This window comes from Jaculus jaculus, chromosome 9, assembly GCF_020740685.1.
Source record: "Jaculus jaculus isolate mJacJac1 chromosome 9, mJacJac1.mat.Y.cur, whole genome shotgun sequence".
Taxonomy (NCBI): domain Eukaryota; kingdom Metazoa; phylum Chordata; class Mammalia; order Rodentia; family Dipodidae; genus Jaculus; species Jaculus jaculus.
In genome coordinates, this window is record NC_059110.1 from 120,999,852 (window position 1) to 121,021,405 (window position 21,554).

The 21,554-nt window shown below is 52.9% G+C and overlaps 1 protein-coding gene across 1 annotated transcript; it reads right to left on the bottom strand.

Moving 5' to 3' along the window:
* Positions 1–7,287: 7,287 nt before the first annotated feature.
* On the bottom strand, positions 7,288–21,500 carry Tmc8 (transmembrane channel like 8). The gene is made up of 16 exons (XM_004655232.2): positions 21,464–21,500; positions 20,578–20,828; positions 20,312–20,460; positions 19,908–20,057; positions 19,615–19,697; positions 18,273–18,409; positions 17,892–18,039; positions 15,455–15,625; positions 15,169–15,308; positions 12,008–12,131; positions 11,217–11,314; positions 10,832–11,015; positions 9,920–10,050; positions 9,687–9,839; positions 8,994–9,072; positions 7,288–8,122 (listed from the first exon to the last, which is right to left on the bottom strand). The coding sequence occupies exons 2-16, from the start codon at positions 20,733–20,735 to the stop codon at positions 7,844–7,846; spliced, it is 2,184 nt and encodes a 727-aa protein (XP_004655289.2). The 5' UTR covers positions 20,736–20,828; positions 21,464–21,500; the 3' UTR covers positions 7,288–7,843.
* Between the last annotated feature and the right edge of the window lie 54 nt (positions 21,501–21,554).

A 21,554-nucleotide genomic window follows, 5' to 3' on the forward strand; every position in this document is an offset into this window, starting at 1 on the left:
CTCTCTGCGGGAGTGGGGCCGTGTGGGGCCGTGGCTCGGGCTGGCCAGGGCTTCCTAATCTGGGCCTTCCACCCTGGGCCCCCCGGGATGCCCCCTGGGTGGCTCCCTGCAGGGAGGAGATAACTTGGACGCAGCAGCTATCGGGGGGGCCCAGCTGCCAGGGTTTGGGCCAGAGCATCCCAGAAGGCCACAGTAGACAACTATCTCCTCAATCCCAAGAGAAAAGAAAGAAATTTGGGCCTGGGAGCTAAAGCAGGGCTTGAGCTCAGCCCCCACTGCTAAGTTCAGGCCCTGGGCTCACGCAGTAGGTGGCGGATGTCTGGGTTCTTGCTCCTGGACCTGGCACGGGGGCAGGGTGCTGTAAGGTTGTACCTGCTGAGTTTGGGATGGGTGATTGCCTTAGGATATCTAAGTAAAGGTAATATGATCATAAGGGGTCCTTACAGAAAAGCCAAAACAAACTGTCGGGGGGGGGGGGGGTCTGAAACCCTGCTAGATTGACAAGGAGGAGGGGTATTTATGTCCAGGTCATATTGGTTTGCATCTAACCATTGACTGGGTACCTGCTAGAAGACTGATGCTGTCCAAAAGTTAGACCTCAAGACAGAAGAAGCCCTGGCTTACCCTGGGATTGGGATGTGGTATGCCCAGTCCTGTCCTTCAGGAGTTCAAAGGGGCAGGGCACGAATGTTCATCCCCCAGGGATCTGGAGCCTGTTCATGACTAGACAAGATGGAGAGTAAGCCACATCATCAACGCTGGTGGCCTGTGGCAGAGCAAACTCGAGAGATGGCAGGGTGACCAGGGCCTTCCTGCTGTGAGACCAGGGCCAGACCCACTGGGTCTGAGGGACACCAAGAGCCCAGGAAACAGGTGAGATGGGAACCAGGATCTTCTGCCTCTGCAGCAGGCCCCTTGTGTGCCTGCGTCCATGGCCCCACTCCTTGTCGGGAGCTGTGGACAAGCCTGTGGCTTTGGGGACAGGCTCAGCAATTGTGTGCATACCCACTTTGGCTGCCACTTCATGGATGAGGTGCCCTGTGGCCAAGTCACCACCCGTGTCCAGTAGAGCTGCTCCACAGAGCCTGGCTGGGAACAACACTCCCAACCCTGGCCCAGCTGGTCCATCAGAATGGGCGGCTGCCCCACTCCAGCCACTCCAGCCATGGCCCCTCTTGCCATTCTGTGGGGAGACCCGCGGAGACCTGGATTTATCAGGAATCTGTCTGGAGGGTTGGGTCTGTGATCAGAGAGCAGCAAGGACAGCCAGCATAGGTGCCACAGGTCACCAGGACACCAGCTATGTCCCTCACAGTGATCCCCTTTCCCCCAAGTCACTTTCCACCCAACAGCTCCGGCACTTCCCCTGGGCTAGACCCTGTACCCCGACAACGCCTACCTCTGTTTTCACTTGCTTTGTTGGGACAGGCATTTTGTTTTAGGTCCTAGCAAAATTCCTTTCTAAAGGTCTCTTTTTGCTTCTACTGGTGTAGATGAAGGAAGTGAGAATTTTTGTAGGGTTACACAGTACATATGCTAATCTTTTGGTTTGTTTGGTGGTGCAGGGAATGGAGCCTGCCGCCTCATGCCCCTGACGCCAGCCCTCCACCACTGAGAGGATGCTGGGATGACGGGGAACCTGCCAGCCAGCCGCGCCGTCTCAGGCTGAGGAGGTCAGCTGTCTGAAGACTCAGAAGCTCATGTCCTCCATCCCATGGTGCTCAGGGAGCCTACGTAAGCACAGACATATCAGAGGAGCCTCCTCTGTTCTCAGTGTTTGGAGGTCAGAGGAGAGGGTCACGGCAGAGCCCATGAGTCCCTGATACACAGTTTTTTAAAAAAATTTATTTATTTGAGAGCAACCGACACAGAGAGAAAGAAAGAGGCAGATCGAGAGAGAGGGAGAGAGAATGGGTGCACCAGGGCCTCCAGCCACTGCAAATGAACTGCAGACACGTGCACCCCCTTGTGCATCTGGCTAACGTGGGTCCTGGGGTATCGAGCCTCAAACCAGGGTCCTTAAGGCAAGCGCTTAACCGCTAAGCCATCTCTCTAGCCCCTGACACACAGTTTTGATTTTTGTCCTCAGATCTTCCTGAGGTCTCCTTACTTCCCTCATACCCTATTCCTGGAAGGTTCCTGGCAGGGGAGATTGCATAGGTCTGACATAATGTGTAAAGCTGGGGGAGAAACCTCTTAGGCTGGGCAGCCAGTCAAAATGCTCAGGTTTTAGGCGCTGGTACATCTACCATCCACAGGGGTGCCATAGCTGTGAGACGTTACTTCTCCCTGCCTGGTGTGACTTCTGGGCTGACAGCCTCTTCCCACCCTGGCATCTCCCAGAAGTCCTCTGCGCTGTGCACCACATGCCACGGGGGCGCTGGATCCTCTGACGACCTACAGGCAGGGCCTCAGGCTCCCAGCTTCCCAGCTTGGGTCACACACCAGCACCTGCAAGCTCAGCATCTCCATGTCCTGTTTTTTCCTTTTTCTTTTTCTTTTTTTTTCTTTTTTATTTTTTGTTTTTCAAGGTAGGGTCTCACTCTAGCCCAGGCTGACCTAGAATTGACTATGTAGTCTCAGGGTGGCCTTGAACTCACAGCGATCCTCCTCCTACCTCTGCCTCCTGAGTGCTGGGATTAAAGGCGTGCGCCACCACGCCTGGCTTCCATGTCCTAATTTTTTTTTTCAAAATTTTATTAACAACTTCCATTATTATAAAAAAATATCCCATGGTAATACCCTCCCTCCCCCAACTTTCCCCTTTGAAATTCCACTCTCCACCATATCCTCTCCCCCTCTCAATCAGTCTCTCTTTTATTTTGATGTCATCATCTTTTCCTCCTCTTATGATGGTCTTGTGTAGGTAGTATCAGGCACTGTGAGGATATCCAGACCATTTTGTGTCTGGTGGAGCACGTTGTAAGGAGTCCTACCCTTCCTTTGGCTCTTACATTCTTTCCGCCACCTCTTCCGTATTAGACCCTGAGCCTTGGAAGGTGTGATAGAGATATTGCAGTACTGAGCACTCTGGTCACTTCTTTCCAGAGCCATGATACCTTGTGAGTCGTCCCAAGGTCATTGCCATCTGAAAAGATTCTCTCCATGCCCTAATTTTTATTGAATATCACAGGCTTTGACGAACCAAATTGTTTTGTTTTTGAGTCATGATCTTGCTGTGTAGCTGGGGTGGGTTTCAACCTCAAAATCCTCTTAGTTTGGCTTCCTGAATGCCGTTATTAATGGGTGTGAGCCATCGCACCTGGTTCACAAAACGCTATTGCTGCCCCCAACCTCAGAGCTCCTGATTTAGGAGGGTGGGGCAGGACCTGAGGATCTGCATTTCTGGCTTGTCCCCAGGCGAGGCTGCTGCAGGTCTGGGAGCTGCTGGGTAGTGCGTGTTACTTTACCTGGGCCTGTCACCTTCCCAGACCGAGCACAGAGCTTGGGTCCCTCACAGCTTCCACACCAGCCTCCAGACCAGCAGCTGGCATTTAGCAACACTTGATCGGTGTTTGGTGATGGACTGGAGGGTGAGGTAAGACCTGGGAGCAAGGCGAGGTCAGTCATGGGAGGGCATGAACTGGCCAAGTCTTTGATGGTCACCTGAGAAGACTCCAGCCCACGGGGAGTCTGGCAAGAGCCCAGTGGATATGTCATCCAGGCAGGAAGACAGTCAGAGGCTGGTCTCTTGAGGGAGCCTCAGGCTTCTCAAGCACCTCCTGGGAGCCTGGCCTGTAATCCCAGTATTCAGAATGTGGAGGCTGGATTACCAATTCAAGACTAGCCTTGGCTGAACAGTAAATTCAAGGCCAGCCTAGAAGACATAAAACCATGTTTCAAATAAAAAAGGGGGGGGGCTAAGCCGGGCATGGTGGCGCACATCTTTAATCCCGGCACTTGGGAGGCAGAGGTAGGAGGATGGCTGTGAGTTTGAGGCCATCCTGAGATTACATAGTAAATTCCAGGTCAGCCTGAGTTGGAGTGAAACCCAACCTCAAAAAACAACAACAACAAAAAAAAATTAAAAAAAAAAAGGGGGAGGGCTGGAGAGATGGCTTAGCAGTTAAGGCACTTGCCTACAAAGCCAGAGGACCCAGGTTCAGTTCTCCAAGACCCACTAAGCACAAGGTGGCACATGCATCTGGAGTTTATTTACAGTAGCTCAAGGCCCTGGCGAGCCCATTCTCTGTATCTTTCTTTGTCTCTCTCAAATAAATTATATAAAATAAAACAAGGGCAGGGATGGGGAGATGGCTTACTGGTTAAAGGCACTTGTTTGCAAAGCCTGATAGCCTGGGCTCAATTCTCTGATGCCTAAGTAAAAGCCAGATGCACAAACTGGCTCATGCATCTGGAGTTTGTATGCATTGGCAAGAAGTCCTGCACATCCATACTTCCTCTCTCTCTCCCTTGCAAATGAATAAATAAAACTTTTGTTGTCATTGTTTTCAAGGTAGGGTCTCATTCTAGCTCATGCTGACCTGGACCTCACTCTAGTTCCAAGCTGATCTTGAGCTAACAGTGATCCTCCTACCTCTGCCTCTCAAGTTCTGTAGTTAAAGGCATATGCCACCACACCCAGCTATAAATATTAAAAAAAAAAATGGTGGCACATGTCTTTAATCCCAGCACTCGGGAGGCAGAGGTAGGAGGATGGCTGTGAGTTTGAGGCCACCCTGAGATGACATAGTGAATTTCTGGTCAGCCTGGGCTAGAGTGAGACTCTACCTTGAAAAACAAAAAAAAACAAACAAACAAAAAAAAAAAAAATCGGGGTGGGGGAACCTGAAGAGATGGCTTAGCAGTTAAGATGCTTGTCTGCAAAGTCAAAGGACCTAGGTTCGATTCCTCAGTACCCATGTAAAGCCAGATGTACAAGGCAGCACATGCATCTGGAGTTCATTTGCAGTAGTTAAGAGACCCTGGTGGGCCCATTCCCTCTTTATATGTCTCTTTCTCTCACTCAAATAAATGAATAAATAAATGTGGTCGTTTGATTCAGGTGTTCTCCATAAACTTAGGTGTTCCGAATGCTAGGTTCCCAGCTGATGGAGATTTGGGAATTAATGCCTCATGGAGGGAGTGCATTGTTGGGGGTGGTTTTATGGGTGTTACAGCCAGTTTCCCTATGTCAGTGTTTGGCCCACTCTCTTGTTGCTACGGTTGCCAGGGGGTGATGTCCACCCTCTGCCCATACCATTGTGGAGCTTTCCCTTGAGCCTGTAAACAAAAATAGACCCCTTTTTTCCCATGAACTGATCTTGGTTGGGCGATTTCTACCAGCAACGCGAACCTGACCGCAACAATAATAAATAAATAAATAAAGTATTTAATAACAAAACAAAACAACTGGGCATAGTGGCACATGCCTTTAATCTCAGCACTCAGGAGGCAGAGGCAGGAGGGTTACCATGAATTTGAGGCCAGCCTGAGACAACATAGTGAATTCCAAGTCAGCCTAGGCTAGAGCAAGACCTTACCTTGAAAAGCCAAAAAACAAAACAGCAACAATAAAAAACCATGGACAAAGACAAAGGACCTCTTGGGATTACTTTTCATGGCTGGCTGCACCTAGACCAAATCAAATACCTCACAGTCACTGGGACAGTGCCAATTTCTTTCTTTTCTCTCTTTTTTTTTTTTTTTAGGTAGGATCTCACTCTGGTCCAGGCTGACCTGGAATTCACTACGTACTCTCAGGGTAGCCTCGAACTCACAGCGATCCTCCTACCTTGGCCTCCCGAGTGCTGGGATTAAAGGCGTGCGCCACCACACCCAGCTTGTTTTTTTTTTTTTAATTTTTTTTGTTCATTTTTTATTTATTTATTTGAGAGCGACAGACATAGAGAGAAAGACAGATAGAGGGGGAGAGAGAGAATAGGCGCGCCAGGGTTTCCAGCCACTGCAAACGAACTCCAGACGCATGCGCCCCCTTGTGCATCTGGCTAACGTGGGACCTGGGGAACCGAGCCTCGAACTGGGGTCCTTAGGCTTCACAGGCCCGCGCTTAACCACTAAGCCATCTCTCCAGCCCCAGCTTGTTGTTTTTTTAAGATAGTGTCTCACTCTAGCTCAGGCTGACCTGGATTTCACTCTGTAGTCTCAGGGTGGCCTCGAAATCACAGCGATCCTCCCACCTCTGCCTCCCGAGTGCTGGGATTAAAGACATGCACCACCACACCTGGCCAGTGCTGATTTCTGACAGCTTCTGGGGGAGGGTTCTTTCCAAGGCTTAGAGCTGTGGGTTCAAAGCCAGTGCAGCAGGAGATGGGGAGGGACAGGAGTCTTGGGAAAGAATCTTGAAATGGTTCACAAATCTCAGAGTGTCCTGGGGTCGTGGTTCTGATGATCATGCCACCTCCCTGTGACCTCCCACAGCCAACATTTCACAATACAGGCTTATACATGCCATTAGGACTCTGGCATGACACCTTTACCCCATGGACACTCAAGGTCAACTCAATAAACAGATTGGGAGAATAATCTTGCAGCGGTGTGGCCGTGGGACGGGACTGCTTTCTCCAGGGGCGTCTGTGGGTGTGGTCTTGTGGGTAAGAATATGGGTCAGGGGCTGGAGAGATGGCTTAGCGGTTAAGCGCTGGCCTGTGAAACCTAAGGACCCCGGTTCGAGGCTCGGTTCCCCAGGTCCCACGTTAGCCAGATGCACAAGGGGGTGCATGCGTCTGGAGTTCGTTTGCAGAGGCTGGAAGCCCTGGCGCACCCATTCTCTCTCTCTCCCTCTATCTGTCTTTCTGTGTCTGTCACTCTCAAATAAAAAAAAAAATTAAAAAAAAAAAAAGAATATGGGTCAGGAGCAACAGTAGCCAGTTGTGGTGACTCACATATAATCCCAGCCCTTGGGAGGCTGAGGTTGTAGGATCACAATGCCTTTGATGCTGTCAGGCACCCAGACTTCAGCAAGCTCTGTGGTCAGGGTCAGGAGCCGCCTCTGAGCCCCAGGCCTGTGCAGTGTGGCTTTGGAGTCCACACAGCTGGGTTCAGTGACAGCTCTGCTCCTTGCTGTCCATGGCCTTAACCTTTGTGGGCTCATGTGCACAGTTGAAGGTTGACTCGTGCACAGTGGGACACAGAAAGCTGTGGCCAGCTCTTCCCTTCTCATGGGAAGAGGGTTCCAATGATTATGATTACTTGTCCCCTTGGTAAACAATCTTTGAGCACTTCCAAAAGAGATTATATATACATAATTTGTAGATTTTATTGCTAATACATTATGTACACTATAAAACACTTAATGAAAATATAAAGAATTTACCCACGTGTAAATTGGGACACACACACACACGTAGGTGTTCTAGTTGGGAAAAGAATGGTTCAGTGGGAGTGGGAGACACGAGAGGGTAATGGGGGTGAATATGATCAAAATACATTACATACATATGTGAAAATGTCATAATGAAACCCATTGGTATATAAAATTAGTGTATGCCAGTAAAATGAAATTTAAAAATAGAAAATGTAAGCCGGGTGTGGTGGAGCACGCCTTTAATCCCAGCACTCAGGAGGCAGAGGTAGGAGGATTGCTGTGAGTCCGAGGCTATCCTGAAACTACATAGTGAATTCCAGGTCAGCCTGGGCCAGAGTGAGACCCTACCTCGAAAAATCAAAATCAAAACAAAAATGTATAATGTAAAAGGGGTGAGATAGACAGGTGGAGGTACCCACATGTTCGTCATACTACCCTGGGGATGTGTCCCTCTTCGAGGAGCCCTGCCAGAGCCTCAGGAACCCAGAGCCTGAGTGACACAGGAGGAAGGAAGGGCTGCAGTGGGCTCAGGCCCCTGGAGGACACCGTCCAGAGGCAGAGGAGGTGGTTCGGATGCTACATCTCCGAGCTGCTGGGGAAGCGGAATCGGGGGGCGGGGACCGACGCACCACGTGGCCCGGGGCTTGAGGGGTTCAGCCTGGCGGGATCCACACCCGAGGATCCTGATCGAGGGGTCCTGGGGCCGGGGGAGCCTGGGCACGGGAATCCAGGGCAGAAGGACCGCGGGCGCGAAGCTCGGGACGGAGGGGACTCAGGCCCCAAAGATTCGCCTGGGCTCAGCTCCGGCAGCAGCCGCGACAGGTCCTCCACCAGGTGCCACTTCTCTTGGACCTGCTGCGAGGGGAGCGCACGAGAGGCGCGCGGTGAGCGGTGGGGCTCCCGGGAAAGCTCCGTGCCCGCCAGCAGCCAGGGCGGGTCCCAGCGGGAGACCACGCCCCTCAGGAGACCACGCCCCGCCGCGAGCTAAGCGCCAAAGCCCCGCCCCCGTGAGAGGCCCCGCCCCCGCAAGATGAGCACATAAGCCCCGCCCCGGCAGAGACCACGCCCCGCCAGGACGCAGCCTCCGCCGCTGCGCGGGGGCCCCAGGCCCAAGCCCCGCCCCTCCCGTCCCCCAAAGCCGCCCTAGGTCCCGCTCGTGCCCAGATTCGCCCGTGTTCCTAGAGTAAAGCCCAAGATCCCAGCCCCACACAACCAGAGGGCACGCCCCTGCCCACGAAATCTCCGAGCAGGGCCCCACTCCGCGACTGGTCCCGCGCCAGAGCCAGAGCGGCTGTGAGCTTCCACGTACCCACCCGAAGCTGAGCTTCGCGTCCACTAAACCCCAGGCCCAGGCCCACTAGAGGAGGCTGGCAGGGACCTTCTCCATCAAGAGACCCGATCCCAAGTTTAAGAGCGCATTCTGAATAGGTTCCGCTCAGGGCTGAGGAACCAGGTCCCTCCCTTCCCGTCTGGGCTAGCCCTCTGGTAGGAAAGAAAATCCTGTCACATCAGGTCCGTACCAACAATAAGAGGTAGGGTTTCTCTCTCTCTAGCCCAGGCTGACCTGGAATTCACTATGTAGTCTCAGGGTGGCCTTGAACTCACAGCGATCCTCCTACCTCTGCCTCCCGAGTGCTGGCAGTAAAGGTGTGCACCACCACGCCCAGCTAAGAGTACACTCTAAGGAGTCTTCCCCGGGTCCTCCCCAGCCTATGGGGACACTCACCCACACCAGCTGCTTCTGGAGTCCGCGGATGGCCCTTGCATTAGCCCGGGTCTGGGAGACACACACAGTCAGGACGAGGCTTCAGACAAACGGGATAGAGGTCAGTCACCTCTGAAGACAGGACCCCCTTCCCGTCTTCTTTACCCCTCACTCTGGGCCCTCCTCCTCCTCCTCTGAAACAGGGTCTTGCTAAGCAGCTAGGCTGGTACTGAACTCACGATCATCGTGCCTCCCCAGCACCCAGGGAACTCAGCAAGACACCCTAGTATACAACCGCGCGCGCGTGCGCGAGCACACACACGCGCGCACCCACACACACGCAAATAAATAAAATTTTATAAAAGCAAACTAACCCTGTGTTCCAGGGCCTTCTCTGTGTACACGGCTTTATCTGAAGATAGGACCACCCCTTCCCTGGCTGGCCCCTCACTTCCTGTCTACCAGCATGGAAGGCTTGGTAATGCCTCTTCCCCAGGTCCTGATGTTTTCCCAGTGGCCAAGCAATCCCGATGTCGACCCAGAAGGTGGGTTAAGGGGTGCCCACAGTACAAGGAAGGCAACCAAGACCCTCCAGGCCACCTGCTTTCGAGCCCCTATCTCCCTGGCTTCAGAATCCCAGTGGACTGGCTGGGCTGCCCAGGCATGTACCACCCCTGGGGAAGGAACTATGTCCCTGGGGCTCTCCCTTGGCACCTGAGCAGTATGAGGAGGGGAAAGCTGAAGGCCTGGGAACCGAGGTAGTGGAGGGCTGGTTGGCCAGGGCCCTGGTGGGCCACCAGCTCGGGTACAACTTGCCAAGGGGATGAGTAGTTGGTGTAAAGTCCACAGTCCCAGGAGGAGTGGGTACTGGAGAGACAGAGAGCTGTCAGTGTCCAGGAGGAGAGGCCTCGCCAGGCCCCCGGCCCCTGGCCCCCAGCCCGCCTCACCTGCTGACCACGTAGCCCAGGGTCAGCGCAGCCAGGAGCAGACCCAGGAGCAGCACCAGCTGGAAGAAGAAGGTGGAGCTGGAGGCCCTGAAGAGCCGCTGGGACGACCTGCTGTTCCTCAGGAGGGTGTACTGGGGACAGATGACAAACAGGACCCTCAGTGTGCTTTGTGGGACCTGGAGTCTGAGGCCCAGGGAAGGGAGGGCAGGGCAGGAGGCCCAAAGAGCCCACGCACAGGGACTGTCTGCTCCCTGCCACCTGCGCTCTCCCCTTGTTATCATTTATTTAACTTATTTTTTATTTATTTATTTGAGAACGACAGAGAAAAAGAGACAGAGAGAAAGAGTGAGAGAGATATAGAGAATGAGTGCGCCAGGGCCTCCAGCCACCGCAAATGAACTCCAGACGTGCACCCCCTTGTGCATCTGGCTAACGTGGGTCTTGGAGAATTGAGCCTTGAACCAGGGTCCTTAGGCTTCACAGGCAAGCACTTAACCACTAAGCCATCTCTCCAGCCCTGTTTAACTTTTTTTTTTTTTTTTTTTTTTTTGAGGTGGGGTCTCAATCTAGCCGAGGTTGACCTGGAACTCAAACCGGTAGCTCCTAGCTGGCCTCCAATTCATTGCAATCCTCCTACCTCAGCCTCCTGAAGTGCTGGGATTAAAGGTGTGTGCCACTATGCCCAAGCCATTCCCTTCCTTCCCTCCTTCCCCTCTTTCTTTCTTTGACAGAGAAAGAGGGAGGGAGAGAGAATTGGCACACCAGGGCCTCAAGCCACTGCAAACGAAGTCCAGATGCATGAACCCCCTTGTGCATCTGGCTAATGTGGGTTCTGGGGAATCTAACCTGGGTCCTTTGGCTTTGCAGGCAAACGCCCTAACCGCTAGGCCATCCCTCCAGCCCCACTCTCACCTTTTTGACGTAAAAGGTGATGAAGATGAAGATACTGTTAAGTAGCGGCAGCAGGGGGCAGTAGAAGAGGCCCATCCACGTGACCGTCTGTGCCGCTACAATGTCCAGCACGTTCTTGGGCACCAGGAACTCCTCCCGGCCCAGCCACGTCCAGAACCAGCCTGTGAGCCGCTCCACCAGCAGCCTGAGCGGTGGCGTAGGTCAGATGTCCAGCAAGCAAGAAGATGAAGATGGGTGTCAGTCACATGGGTCCTGCCCATGGACTATCACAGCCTCTCTCACAGGGACAAACCTGGCTTGACCTTGGCTATGATTTCGGACCATTCCAGTCCTCGTCTTGCTACCCCCCCCCCCCCCGCCTCAGGGGCAGTCCCACATGACTCACCTCCGAGGCAGAGTGACCAGGAAGGCGAAGGCCACGGTGAGCAGGAAGTTGAAGATGATCAGTTTGTATAATTCCTCACCCACTGAGGTCTCCCAGCACTGGGGGGAAGAGAGAAGGGATCCATCCCCACTCTTGCACACCCTAACCCCAGTTTCCCTTCCTTTGCCCACTGGAGGGGTAGTCTGGGAGCTTGGCCTACAGTTTGACACAACTTTTTTTGGGGGGGGGTTTCCAGGGTGGGGTCTCATTCTAACCCAGGCTGACCTGGAACTCACTATGCAGTCTCAGGGTGGCCTTGAACTCATGGCCATCCTCCTACCTCTACCTCCCAAGTGCTGGGATTTAAAGGCGTGAGCTACCACACGACCGGCTGACTTTTTTTTTTTTAATATTTTATTTTTACTTATTTGAGAGAGAGAAAGAGAATGGGCACTCCAGGGCCTGCATCTGCTTTTCGTGGGTCCTGGGGAATCAAACGGAGGTCTTTTTGGCTTTACCCGCAAAGCCTTAACCGTAAAGCCATCTCTCCAGCCTTGGCTTTTGAATCTACCCCTAGAGCAGAGAACTCCCAGTCAGGCCACTTACTACACTGCATTCGCGTGTAGCGTGGTGCGCCCCCTGGGGGCGAGCCGCTGTATGGCCGCTTTGCTCACAGCTACTCACCTAAGTGAGAGGCGCGGAGCGGTGCCCAATGACTAGAGGAGCAGGGACAGGGCTCTGTGTAGTTCCAAGTGGTGGGTGGGACTTAGTGGAGGATGGGAAGGATAGATCCCAGGAGGCCCGCCAGTCACCTGGTAGTCACAGGCGTTGTAGCCATAGGGCTCACAGCTGGTCTTGTTTCTGCCCGTGCACAGGATGGTCTGACCCAGCGAGAAGGCGAACATCCCCAGGCTGGTCAGCTTCAGCATCACACACCTGCGGGCGGGCGGGACGCGAGCACGCGGGGCTGACACCTGCTCGTTGGGCTCCACCCACTGGGGGCTGTTTACTGACACTCAGACCCCTCCCAACCCAAAGCTCAGATTACTTCCCAGCCCTCTTTTTGCAGACAGGTCCAACCTTTTGACACGGTGACATGACATCAGCCACAAAACTCACAGTCGAGAACCCCGCAATCAAATTAAAAAAAAAAAATCAATCACAAAAAATCTCAAGTCTTAAGGGACAGGGAGATGGCTCAGCAGTTAAAGGTGCTTGCTTCCTTGCAAAGATTGCTGGCCTGGGTTCAATTCCTTAGCCGCCCACTTAAAGCCAGACCTCCCCTCCCCCTCAAAAGTGGTACATGCATCTGGGGCTTGTTTGCAGTGATAAGAGATCCTGACACACTCCCTCAATGTGTGTGGTTTGGTTCAGTTGTTTCCTGTAAACTTAGGTGTTCTGAACGCTAGGTTCCCAGCTGATGGAGATTTGGGAATTAATGCCTCCTGGAGGCAGTGTATTGTTGGGGGTGGGCTTATGGGTGTTACAGCCAGTTTCCCCTTGCCAGTATTTGATACACTCTCCTGCTGCTATTGTCCACCTTATGTTGGCCAGGGGGTGATGTCCACCCTCTGCTCATGCCATCGTTTTTCCTGCCATCGTGGAGCTTCCCCTTGAGCCTGTAAGCCAAAATAAACCTTTTTCTCCCACAGGCTGCTCTTTGTTGGGTGATTTCTACCAGCAATGCAAAGCGGACTACAATAATGTGCAAATAAATAATTGTTTTATTTTATTTATTAATTTCTTTGCAAGGAGAGAGAGGGAGAAAGAATGGACATGCCAGGGCCTCTCTAGCCACTGCAAATGAACTCCAGATGCATGAGCCCCCTTGTGCATCTACGTGGGTACTGGGGAATCAAATCTGGGTCCTTTGGCTTCACAGGCAAGCACCGTAACCATTAAGCCATCTCTCTAGTCCATAAATAATTCTTTTAAAACTCATGTTGGAGCTAGATGTGGTGGCACATGCTTTAATCCTAGCACTTGGGAGGCAGAGGTAGGAGGATCATCCTGAGATCTAGGCCACCCTGAGACTACATTGTGAATTCCAGATCAGCCTGGACTAGAGCTAAACCTTACCTTGAAAACCAAAAAAAAAAAAAAAGAAACCCCCAAACCAAATCAAAACAAACCAACAACAACAACAAAAACACCTCATGTTGGGGCCAGGCATAGTGGCTCATGCTTTTAATTGTAGTATTTGGGGGCTGGAGAGATGGCATAGCGGTTAAGTGCTTGCCTGTGAAGCCTAAGGACTCCGGTTCGAGGCTCGATTCCCCAGGTCCCACGTTAGCCAGATGCACAAGGGGGTGCACGCGTCTGGAGTTCGTTTGCAGAGGCTGGAAGCCCTGGCGCGCCCATTCTCTCTCTCTCCCTCTACCTGTCTTTCTCTCTGTGTCTGTCGCTCTCAAATAAATAAATAAAATAAAAAAAATTAAAAAAAATTGTAGTATTTGGGAGGCAGAGGCAAGAGGATTGTCCTGAGTTCATGAGTTTGAGGCCAGCCTGGGGCTACAAAGTGAATTCCAGGTCAGTCTGGGCTAGAGTGAGACCCTACCTCAAAAGACAAACAACAACAACAAAAAAAACCCATTTCATGTTAGGCCTGGAGAGCTAGCTCAGTTGTTTGAAGGCGCTGGCTTGTAAAACCTTCCAGCCCAGGTTCAATTCCCCAGTACCCATGTGAAGCCAGACCACAAGAAGTGGTGCATGCACTGGCATTCATTTCCAGAGGCAAGAATCCCAGGTGGGCCCATACACACACACGCAAATACTTTTTTTTTTTTTCAATGTCTACCTCTGCCTCCTAAGTGCTGGGACAAAAGGTATGCATCACCATGTCTGACTAAATAGTTTCTTTTAAAACCTCTTGTTTTAAGTAAGTTTATGATTTTTCTTTCAAGGTAAGGTCTTACTCTAGTCCAGGCTGACCTGGGATTCAGTATGTAGTCTCAGGGGGCCTTGAACTCACAGTGATCCTCCTACCTCCACCTCCCGAGTGCTGGGATTAGAGGTGTGGACCACCATGCCTAGAAACTTTGAACTTATTTAATCACATGTGTTTATAACCTAGTCAGAAAATGTTTTAAAGCAAATCAGAGTTAATGTTGAGGAAAGAACAGCGAGGTCTAGATGGGGTTGAGTGTGGAGGTGGCAAGAATGAGAGGCGCATCTTGCTGGCCATGGTGGCGCACGCCTTAATCCCAGCACTCGGGAGGCAGAGGTAGGAGGATCACCGTGAGTTCAAGGCCACCCTGAGACTACATAGTGAATCCCAGGTCAGCCTGAGCTAGAGTGAGACCCTACCTCGAAAAACAAAATAAAACAAAACAAAACAAAAGAATGAGAGGTACTGCTGGAGCTGGGGGCCACGCATGAGGATTTGTGGGTGAGACTCACAGAGGTGGTGGGAGTGAAGTCAGGGCCAAGGGCTGAAATGGGAAATAGCAGAGCTGTGGGGGAAGAGGCTTTTTTCAAGGTAGGGTCTCACTCTAGCCCCGGCTGACCTGGGATTCACTATGGAGTCTCAGGGTGGCCTCAGACTCACAGTGATGCTCCTACCTCTGCCTCCCTGGTGTAGGAATCAAAGGCAGGCACTACCATGGCCAGCTGGGAGGCTTGTTTTTGGTGGGAGTGACCTTCAGCCTTGGCAGCCTCTGTTTCCTTCCCTGTGGAACCAGGAGGATGAGTGCCAAGCCCTTTGGGCACGTGTCCTGCATATGTAGTCTTGTTACCTGTGTACAATTGGGCACACACGTCTTTTGGCAAAATAGCCCCTGCCCCACTGACTGGTCCCTGCCAGGTGCAGGCTGGGAAGTTCCTTCAGGAACTGCAGCCCTGGGGGCCCCTCCCTGAGGTCTCTGGAAGCACCGCCCACCTTGCCTTTGGTTTACAGAGAACAGGTGGGTTTCCCAGCCTCAGGACCCCGGGGGCCAGGTGACAGCAGCAGCTGGATGCTGTGGTCTGGGCTCACCAGATCAGGGTGAGGTTGACCTCAGTGCTAGGCGGGTATTTCTCCAGCTGGATCAGAACCACGAAGAGCTGAGGACCCAGGAAGTTGACCAGGGCGATGACCCCAGAAGGCAGGTACTGGAGCAGCAGGAAGACGGACTCCTGGGGTGGTGGTGGGGAGGAGAGAAGGCAGAGTCAAGACGACCCCGCTCAGCAGCTGAAGGGGCGACTCAGGTGCAGGGCCTTGACCTCCCTGAGCCTCCGTTGCCAGTTTAGGCCAGAAGAAAAGGGACAGAGTTGCTTGGCACCTCCTTGTTGTCCTGAGAGTACTTGGTGGCCCAGAAGATGGCGCTGATGGCCCCAGCCACCAGGAGTGCAATGAGGACGTTGACTCGCAGGTAGGTGAGCAGGTGGCAGGCCCTCTGGGCCCGGGTCTGCTGCTGGGCTAGCTCCAGGCGGAGGGCCTCCTCCAGCTCGATCTGTGGATGGGGGTGCCCCGAGGTGCTTCATGAGCGTGCCCCTCACTCTTACACCCTCATACACATACCCTTAGCCACACACGATCTCACGCTCACTCATCCACTAACACACCCTCTCTTTTTGTTGATATTTTAAAAACTTTTTACGTAAAAAAAAAAAAAATTACATTATCTTGGGCTGGGGAGTTCACTCAGCACTTAAAGGCATTTGATTGCAAAGCCTGCTGGCCAGGGTTCAGTTCCCCAGTATCCACATAAAGCCAGATGCAAAAAGTGGCACACGTGTCTGGAGTTTCATTGCAGTGGCTAGAGGTCCTGATGTGCCTGTTCATTCTCTCTCTTACTCCATCTGCTTGCAAATAAATATATTTTTAAAAATTGATATAATGCAGCCAGGCATGGTGGCGCATGCCTTTAATCCCAGCACTTGGGAGGCAAAAGGTGGGAGGACTGCCATGATTTCGAGGCCAGCTTGAGACTACACAGTGAATTCCAGGTCAGCCTTGGGCTGGAGCAAGACCCTACCTCAAAAAAAAAAAGCAAAAAAAAAAAAAAAGGGAGCTGGAGAGCTGGCTCAGCAGTTAAGGCGCTTGTCTATAAAGCCTAATGTTACCCAGCTTTGACTCCCCAGAACCCATGTAAGCCAGATGCACAAAGTGGTGCTTACATCTGGAGTTCCTCTGCAGTGGCTAGAGGCCCTGGTATACCCTTTCTCATTCTCTCTCTCCTTGGAAATAATATTAATTTTTTTTCTTTTTGTTTTTTTGGAGGTAGGGTCTCACTCTACTAGGCTGACCTGGAACTCACTCTGTAGTCTCAGGCTGGCCTTGAACTCACAGTGATTCTCATACCTCTGCCTCACAAGTGGTGGAATTAAAGGCATGTGCCAGCCACCAGGCCAGGGTTTTTTTTTTGTTTGTTTGTTTATTCCCTCTTCTATACTGATGCTTTTTTTCCCCCCTTTTCTTTTCCCCCCTCCTCCATCATCTGTGACAACCTGTGCTGTTGATTTTTGAGACAGTCTTGTTTTTAGCTCTGGCTGGCTGTCCTGGAACTCACTGAAAAGCTCAGGTTTGCGTTAAACTCATGGCAATCCTCTTCCTTCCACTCCCGAGTGCTGGGATTATAGGAATGCACCACGCCTGGCTACACGCACTTATTTCAAGGTAAGGTGTCACTTTAACTCAGGGTTGTCTGGAACTTACTCTGTAGCTCCAGGCTGGTCTCAAATTCTCAGCCATCCTCCTACCTCTGCCTGCCAAGTGCTGGTATTAAAGATGTGGGCTTCCACGCCCCGCTACCCTCATTCATTTTATACATATGCACAAATACTTATGCTGTCAGAATACTCTTACACATTCACTCAGGTTCACACTTACACTCCTATAGCTCCACACATGTCCTGTCACACTCCTGCATATTTAGTTACAGTCACACTCAGCCACACTTGTTCTTTTTCAGTCACACATACTCACACGGGGTCTTATAGTCAATGCATTCACACTCACACATTCAGTCACTCTCACTCAGTAACACATGCTTCCACACTCATGGTCCCTTCCTTCCTTCCTTTTTTTTTTTTTTTTTTTTTTTTTTTGGTTTTTCAAGGCAGGGTCTCACTCTGGCTCAGGCTGACCTGGAATTCACTATGTAGTCTCAGGGTGGCCTCGAACTCACGGCGATCCTCCTACCTCTGTCTCCCGAGTGCTGGGATTAAAGGCGTGCGCCACCACGCCTGGCTTCCTTTCTTTTTTGAGGTAGGGTCTCACTCTAGCTCAGGCTGACCTGGAATTCACTCTGTATTTTCAGGGTGGCTCAAACTTGTGGTGATCCTCCTACCTGTGCCTACCAAGTGCTGGGATTAAAGGGCGTGCGTCGAATGTCTTTATATTCACACATGCCGTTGTGGTGTTTTACATACATTCACTCAGATACATACTCCTCCATTCACTGCCTAATCACTTGGTCACAGTCCTGCATCGACACACAGGTACACGCTCACACATACCGTCACAGTGCCTTTACAAATTCACTGAGTTTTGAGTACACTCAGCCACTCATCTAGAACTTCCTGGTCACGCTGTACACTCACACAGAGTCACACGTGTATCAGAATGCTTTTACAACCTCATATAGCCCCGTACTCACCCAGCCTCATCAACCTATCAATACACTGCCTCACACTCACACACCCCCTCACAAAACCCATTTGTCCATTTTCATCCCGCATTATACGTGTGTGCGCAGCCTGTCACACGGGCACTACCTTGAGCTCGTTGCTGATCTCATGCTTCTTGATGGTGGCAGCTTCGCGCACCCGGATGCAGAAGTCCCAGGAGGAAAAGACTTTGGCACTCAGGGGCGTCCGGTAGTCCTGGCCCAGGAGCAGCTTCTGTGGCAGCCCTTTCACCATGCTGGGGTGAGAAGAGGTGGGGACACTGTGGGGTTCCTCCACCCACCCCCCAAGTCCCAGCATTAGCTCCGCTGAGATTCTGGCTTCAGCGACGGGGCCCAGGGACGCAGTGGCTCTCCCAAGGGCTGCGAGGGGCTGGAGGACCACACAGGGCTCTCTGAACCGGGTTGGGGGCTTATCTGCCAAGTGAGGTCTTCCAGCCGGGAAGGGAGGCCGGGGAAGAAGGTCCATTACCGCCTCAGCGTCTGGCAGAAGCTCAGGAGCAGGCAGGCCAGCGGGGTGAGGAGGTAGGCCAGGCGGATGCTGTATGCGGAGCTGTGCTCGGGCCCCGCCCGGTACGCTCCATAGAAGAGGTACGTGTCCTTGAAGGCCTGGGGACGGGGATGAAGACGGTTTAACCTGGGGTAGGTTGAGTGTAATGCTCTGTTTCAAGAGCCCGCCATGCATAAACTCCTACCTCTGTCTTCACAACCTTGTCACATGAGTTTCCCTCTCCCCAACCTCCAACCCCACTTGTTAATTTTTTTTTTTTTTAGTTTTTCAAGGTGGGGTCTCGCTCTAGCCCAGACTGATCTGGAATTCACTATGTAGTCTCAGGGTGGCCTCGAACTCATGGCAACCCTCCTACCTCTGCCTCCCCAGTGCTGGAATTAAAGTCATGTGCCACCATGCTCTACTTTTTGATTTTTAATATTTCATTTGTTTATGTGTGTGTGAGAGAGAAATAAAAAGGTAGAGAGATAGATAGATAGAGAAAGATGGGGGGGGGGGGGAATGGGTGAGCCAGGGCCTCTAGCTGCTGCTAAACTACAAATGACCCCAGCCGCACGTACTACCTTGTGCATCTGCCTTTACAATGGATACTGGGGTATTGAACCGGGTCCTTTGGCTTTGCTGGCAAGTGCCTAAACCACTAAGACAACTCTTCAGCCCTGACTTATTATTTCTTTGAGACAGGGTCTCATTCTAGCCCAGGCTGACCTGGAATTCAACTCTGTAGGCCCAAGCTGGCCTTAAACTCATAGCAAACCTCCGACCTCTCCTCCCAGGTGCTGGGGTTAAAGACATGCGCCACCACACCAGGTTTAAAAAACCAACCAACCAACCAGGATCACATTATGCAGCACTGGCTGGCCATGGAACTCCCTATGTAGCTCAGGCTGGCCTCAAATTTATGATCCTCCTGCCTCAGCCTCCTGAGCAAAGGGGTTCCAAGTGTGCACCACCATGTCTGGCTTGAAAATATCCCTATTGTATTGAAGCTCAGAGGCTTTGGGCACACAGCTTTGAGTTAAGAGACAGGACTGGACCCCGCACTGACAACTACTTGATGGCTTCTAGGAAATGGAGGGTTCTTTATCCTACAAGAAGCTTCCACAGTTTTCACCATTTTTCCCTTGTACCCTCATCCTAGCTGGGCTCCAAGGGCCATGGGCACATGTCCCCAATGACTGGCCTGGCCAACCTGTGAAAGACATGACCCCCAGAAGCCAAAGTGTCCTTGGAAGACCGGGATCCTCCTAGACCAGGGTATCCTGGGCCCCCTTGGACCACAGCCTGGGCAGACCCCACTTACCCTGCCGGTTAGAACATTCCAGACTGGGTTATGGAACCTCGGAATGCCACTCTGGAGTTGGTAGCTGCTGGAGCACTGGAGGCCTGTGGAGGAGGGATAGGAGGTCCAATATGTAGGGGTCCCCAAGACCCCAAGGTGACACTTTGTTTTGTAACCCCATGGCTCCCAGCCGGACAAGGAGATGTGTCAGGAAGTGTGCCATTCAGAAGGTAGCCAAGTGTGACAGTCCGGGGCCGGCCCCAGCAGCATGTCCAAGACGAGTCCCCGAGAGTCAGAGCCGTGCCACCACTCACTCAGGTTCAGGGCAGGGCCTGGGTCATCGGGGCCGAGCCAGGCCAGGGGCAGCAGCACAAAGCTGGTGGTCAGCAGCAGGGTCAGCAGGTTGAGCAGCAGCAGGAAGCGAAGGAAGGTGAAGTAGGACTGGATCCCTGTGCCAAAGAGGCCTATGGGAGAACAGCAGGGCAGGTCAGGCGCCCAGGCTGAGACGCTCAGGGATGTCCACTATGAGAACTGACCAGCCCAGCCCGTGGACATGTCCACAGCCGCGCTGGAGGGCTTCCTTAGCAGTACCCGTGACAACCACCAGAGGGTGCTACCACCCACCAAGGTTGACATTTAACTGGGAGCCTCGCGGTTGTGCAAGGTTGGGAGGGACTGATTGGCGAGGTGGGAAGTGGGGATCCCAGTAGGGTCCTACCCCCGATCTCGTAGAGAGCGCCCTCCCAGAGGCCGAAGTCCCGTGTCAGGCGCCGCACTGCCTCTCTCAGGCGCTGTCGTGCCCTCTGCCTTCTGCGCTGCCAACGTTGCCAGCACGAGGTCTTGTCTTCCTCAGGCTCCCGCAGCCTCCTGCAAGGCCGTGATGATGGGGGCGCGCTTGAGTCACCCATCCATCCGACGGGTGCATCCTCAGGCGCTCCCCACCTCCTCCGCCAGCCATGACCTCTGCCCTGGGGCAGTACCCACCGGATGAAGCGCCGGTCAACCATGGCATAGGGCAGCGTCTGCACGGGCGCCTGGGAGGCTCGCAGCCGCTCCATCTCCAGCTCCCACAGCTCCTCGGCCGACTGGGATTCGGGCCGACCTGGGGCCAGCCCCGACTGTGTGGACCGCTGGCGAAACATCCTGGGAAGGGGGGTGCGGGGCAGACACGACCCGTTTCCAGGAAGGATGTGGGGCGCCAGGTGGTGAGCCTCAAGGACTTGGCCTTGTCATACCTAGAAATGAAGAGGAGCCTGCTGGAGCCGGATGTGGTGGCGCACGCCTTTAAGTCCAGCACTCCGGGGAGCTGAGGTAGGAGGATTGCTGTGAGTTCGAGGCCAGCCTGGGACTACAGAGTGAGTTTCAGGTCAGCCTGGGCTAGAGTGAGACCCTACCTCGATAAACAAAACAAAACAACAAATCAATCAAAAGAAGCCTCCACGGCTTGAATGAACACGGGACCAGAGGTCTCAGTGTGGCCCACTAGTCATGTGGCCAAAGGCCTGCAGGGCATGGAGAGGGTACCCACGGGTGAGGGCAAATGAGGCCCTGTCACAGGCCTTGCAGCAACTCTTGGTACAAACACAACGCCAATCTACTCTTCTCCATGTACTGTCCTCTCTGTCGGCCCTCTGGGAAGAAACCCCAGTCCTAAACCCCATCAGCTCCTAGAATCGTGCATCCTGCAAATACCCCAGCTTAGCACAAGATGGGTACCCTTTCTGTCATCCTTCTTGGGGTACCGCTTTTTTCAGATCAGGTCTCTTCAAGGGACCAAAATGGAGAAGGGAACCCCCAAACCGGTCTTGAGGAGGCTACAGCCCCCTCCAGCCCCTTGGCCACAGTCCTTTCTACCCTGTAACCAGCGCACCTGGAGACGCTTCCGAAGGCCTCCCGCCAGGGCAGGCGCGGGCGGGGGGGGGGGTCCTCCCTTTCACCTCCCGACTTCCTCGGCCTCAGTG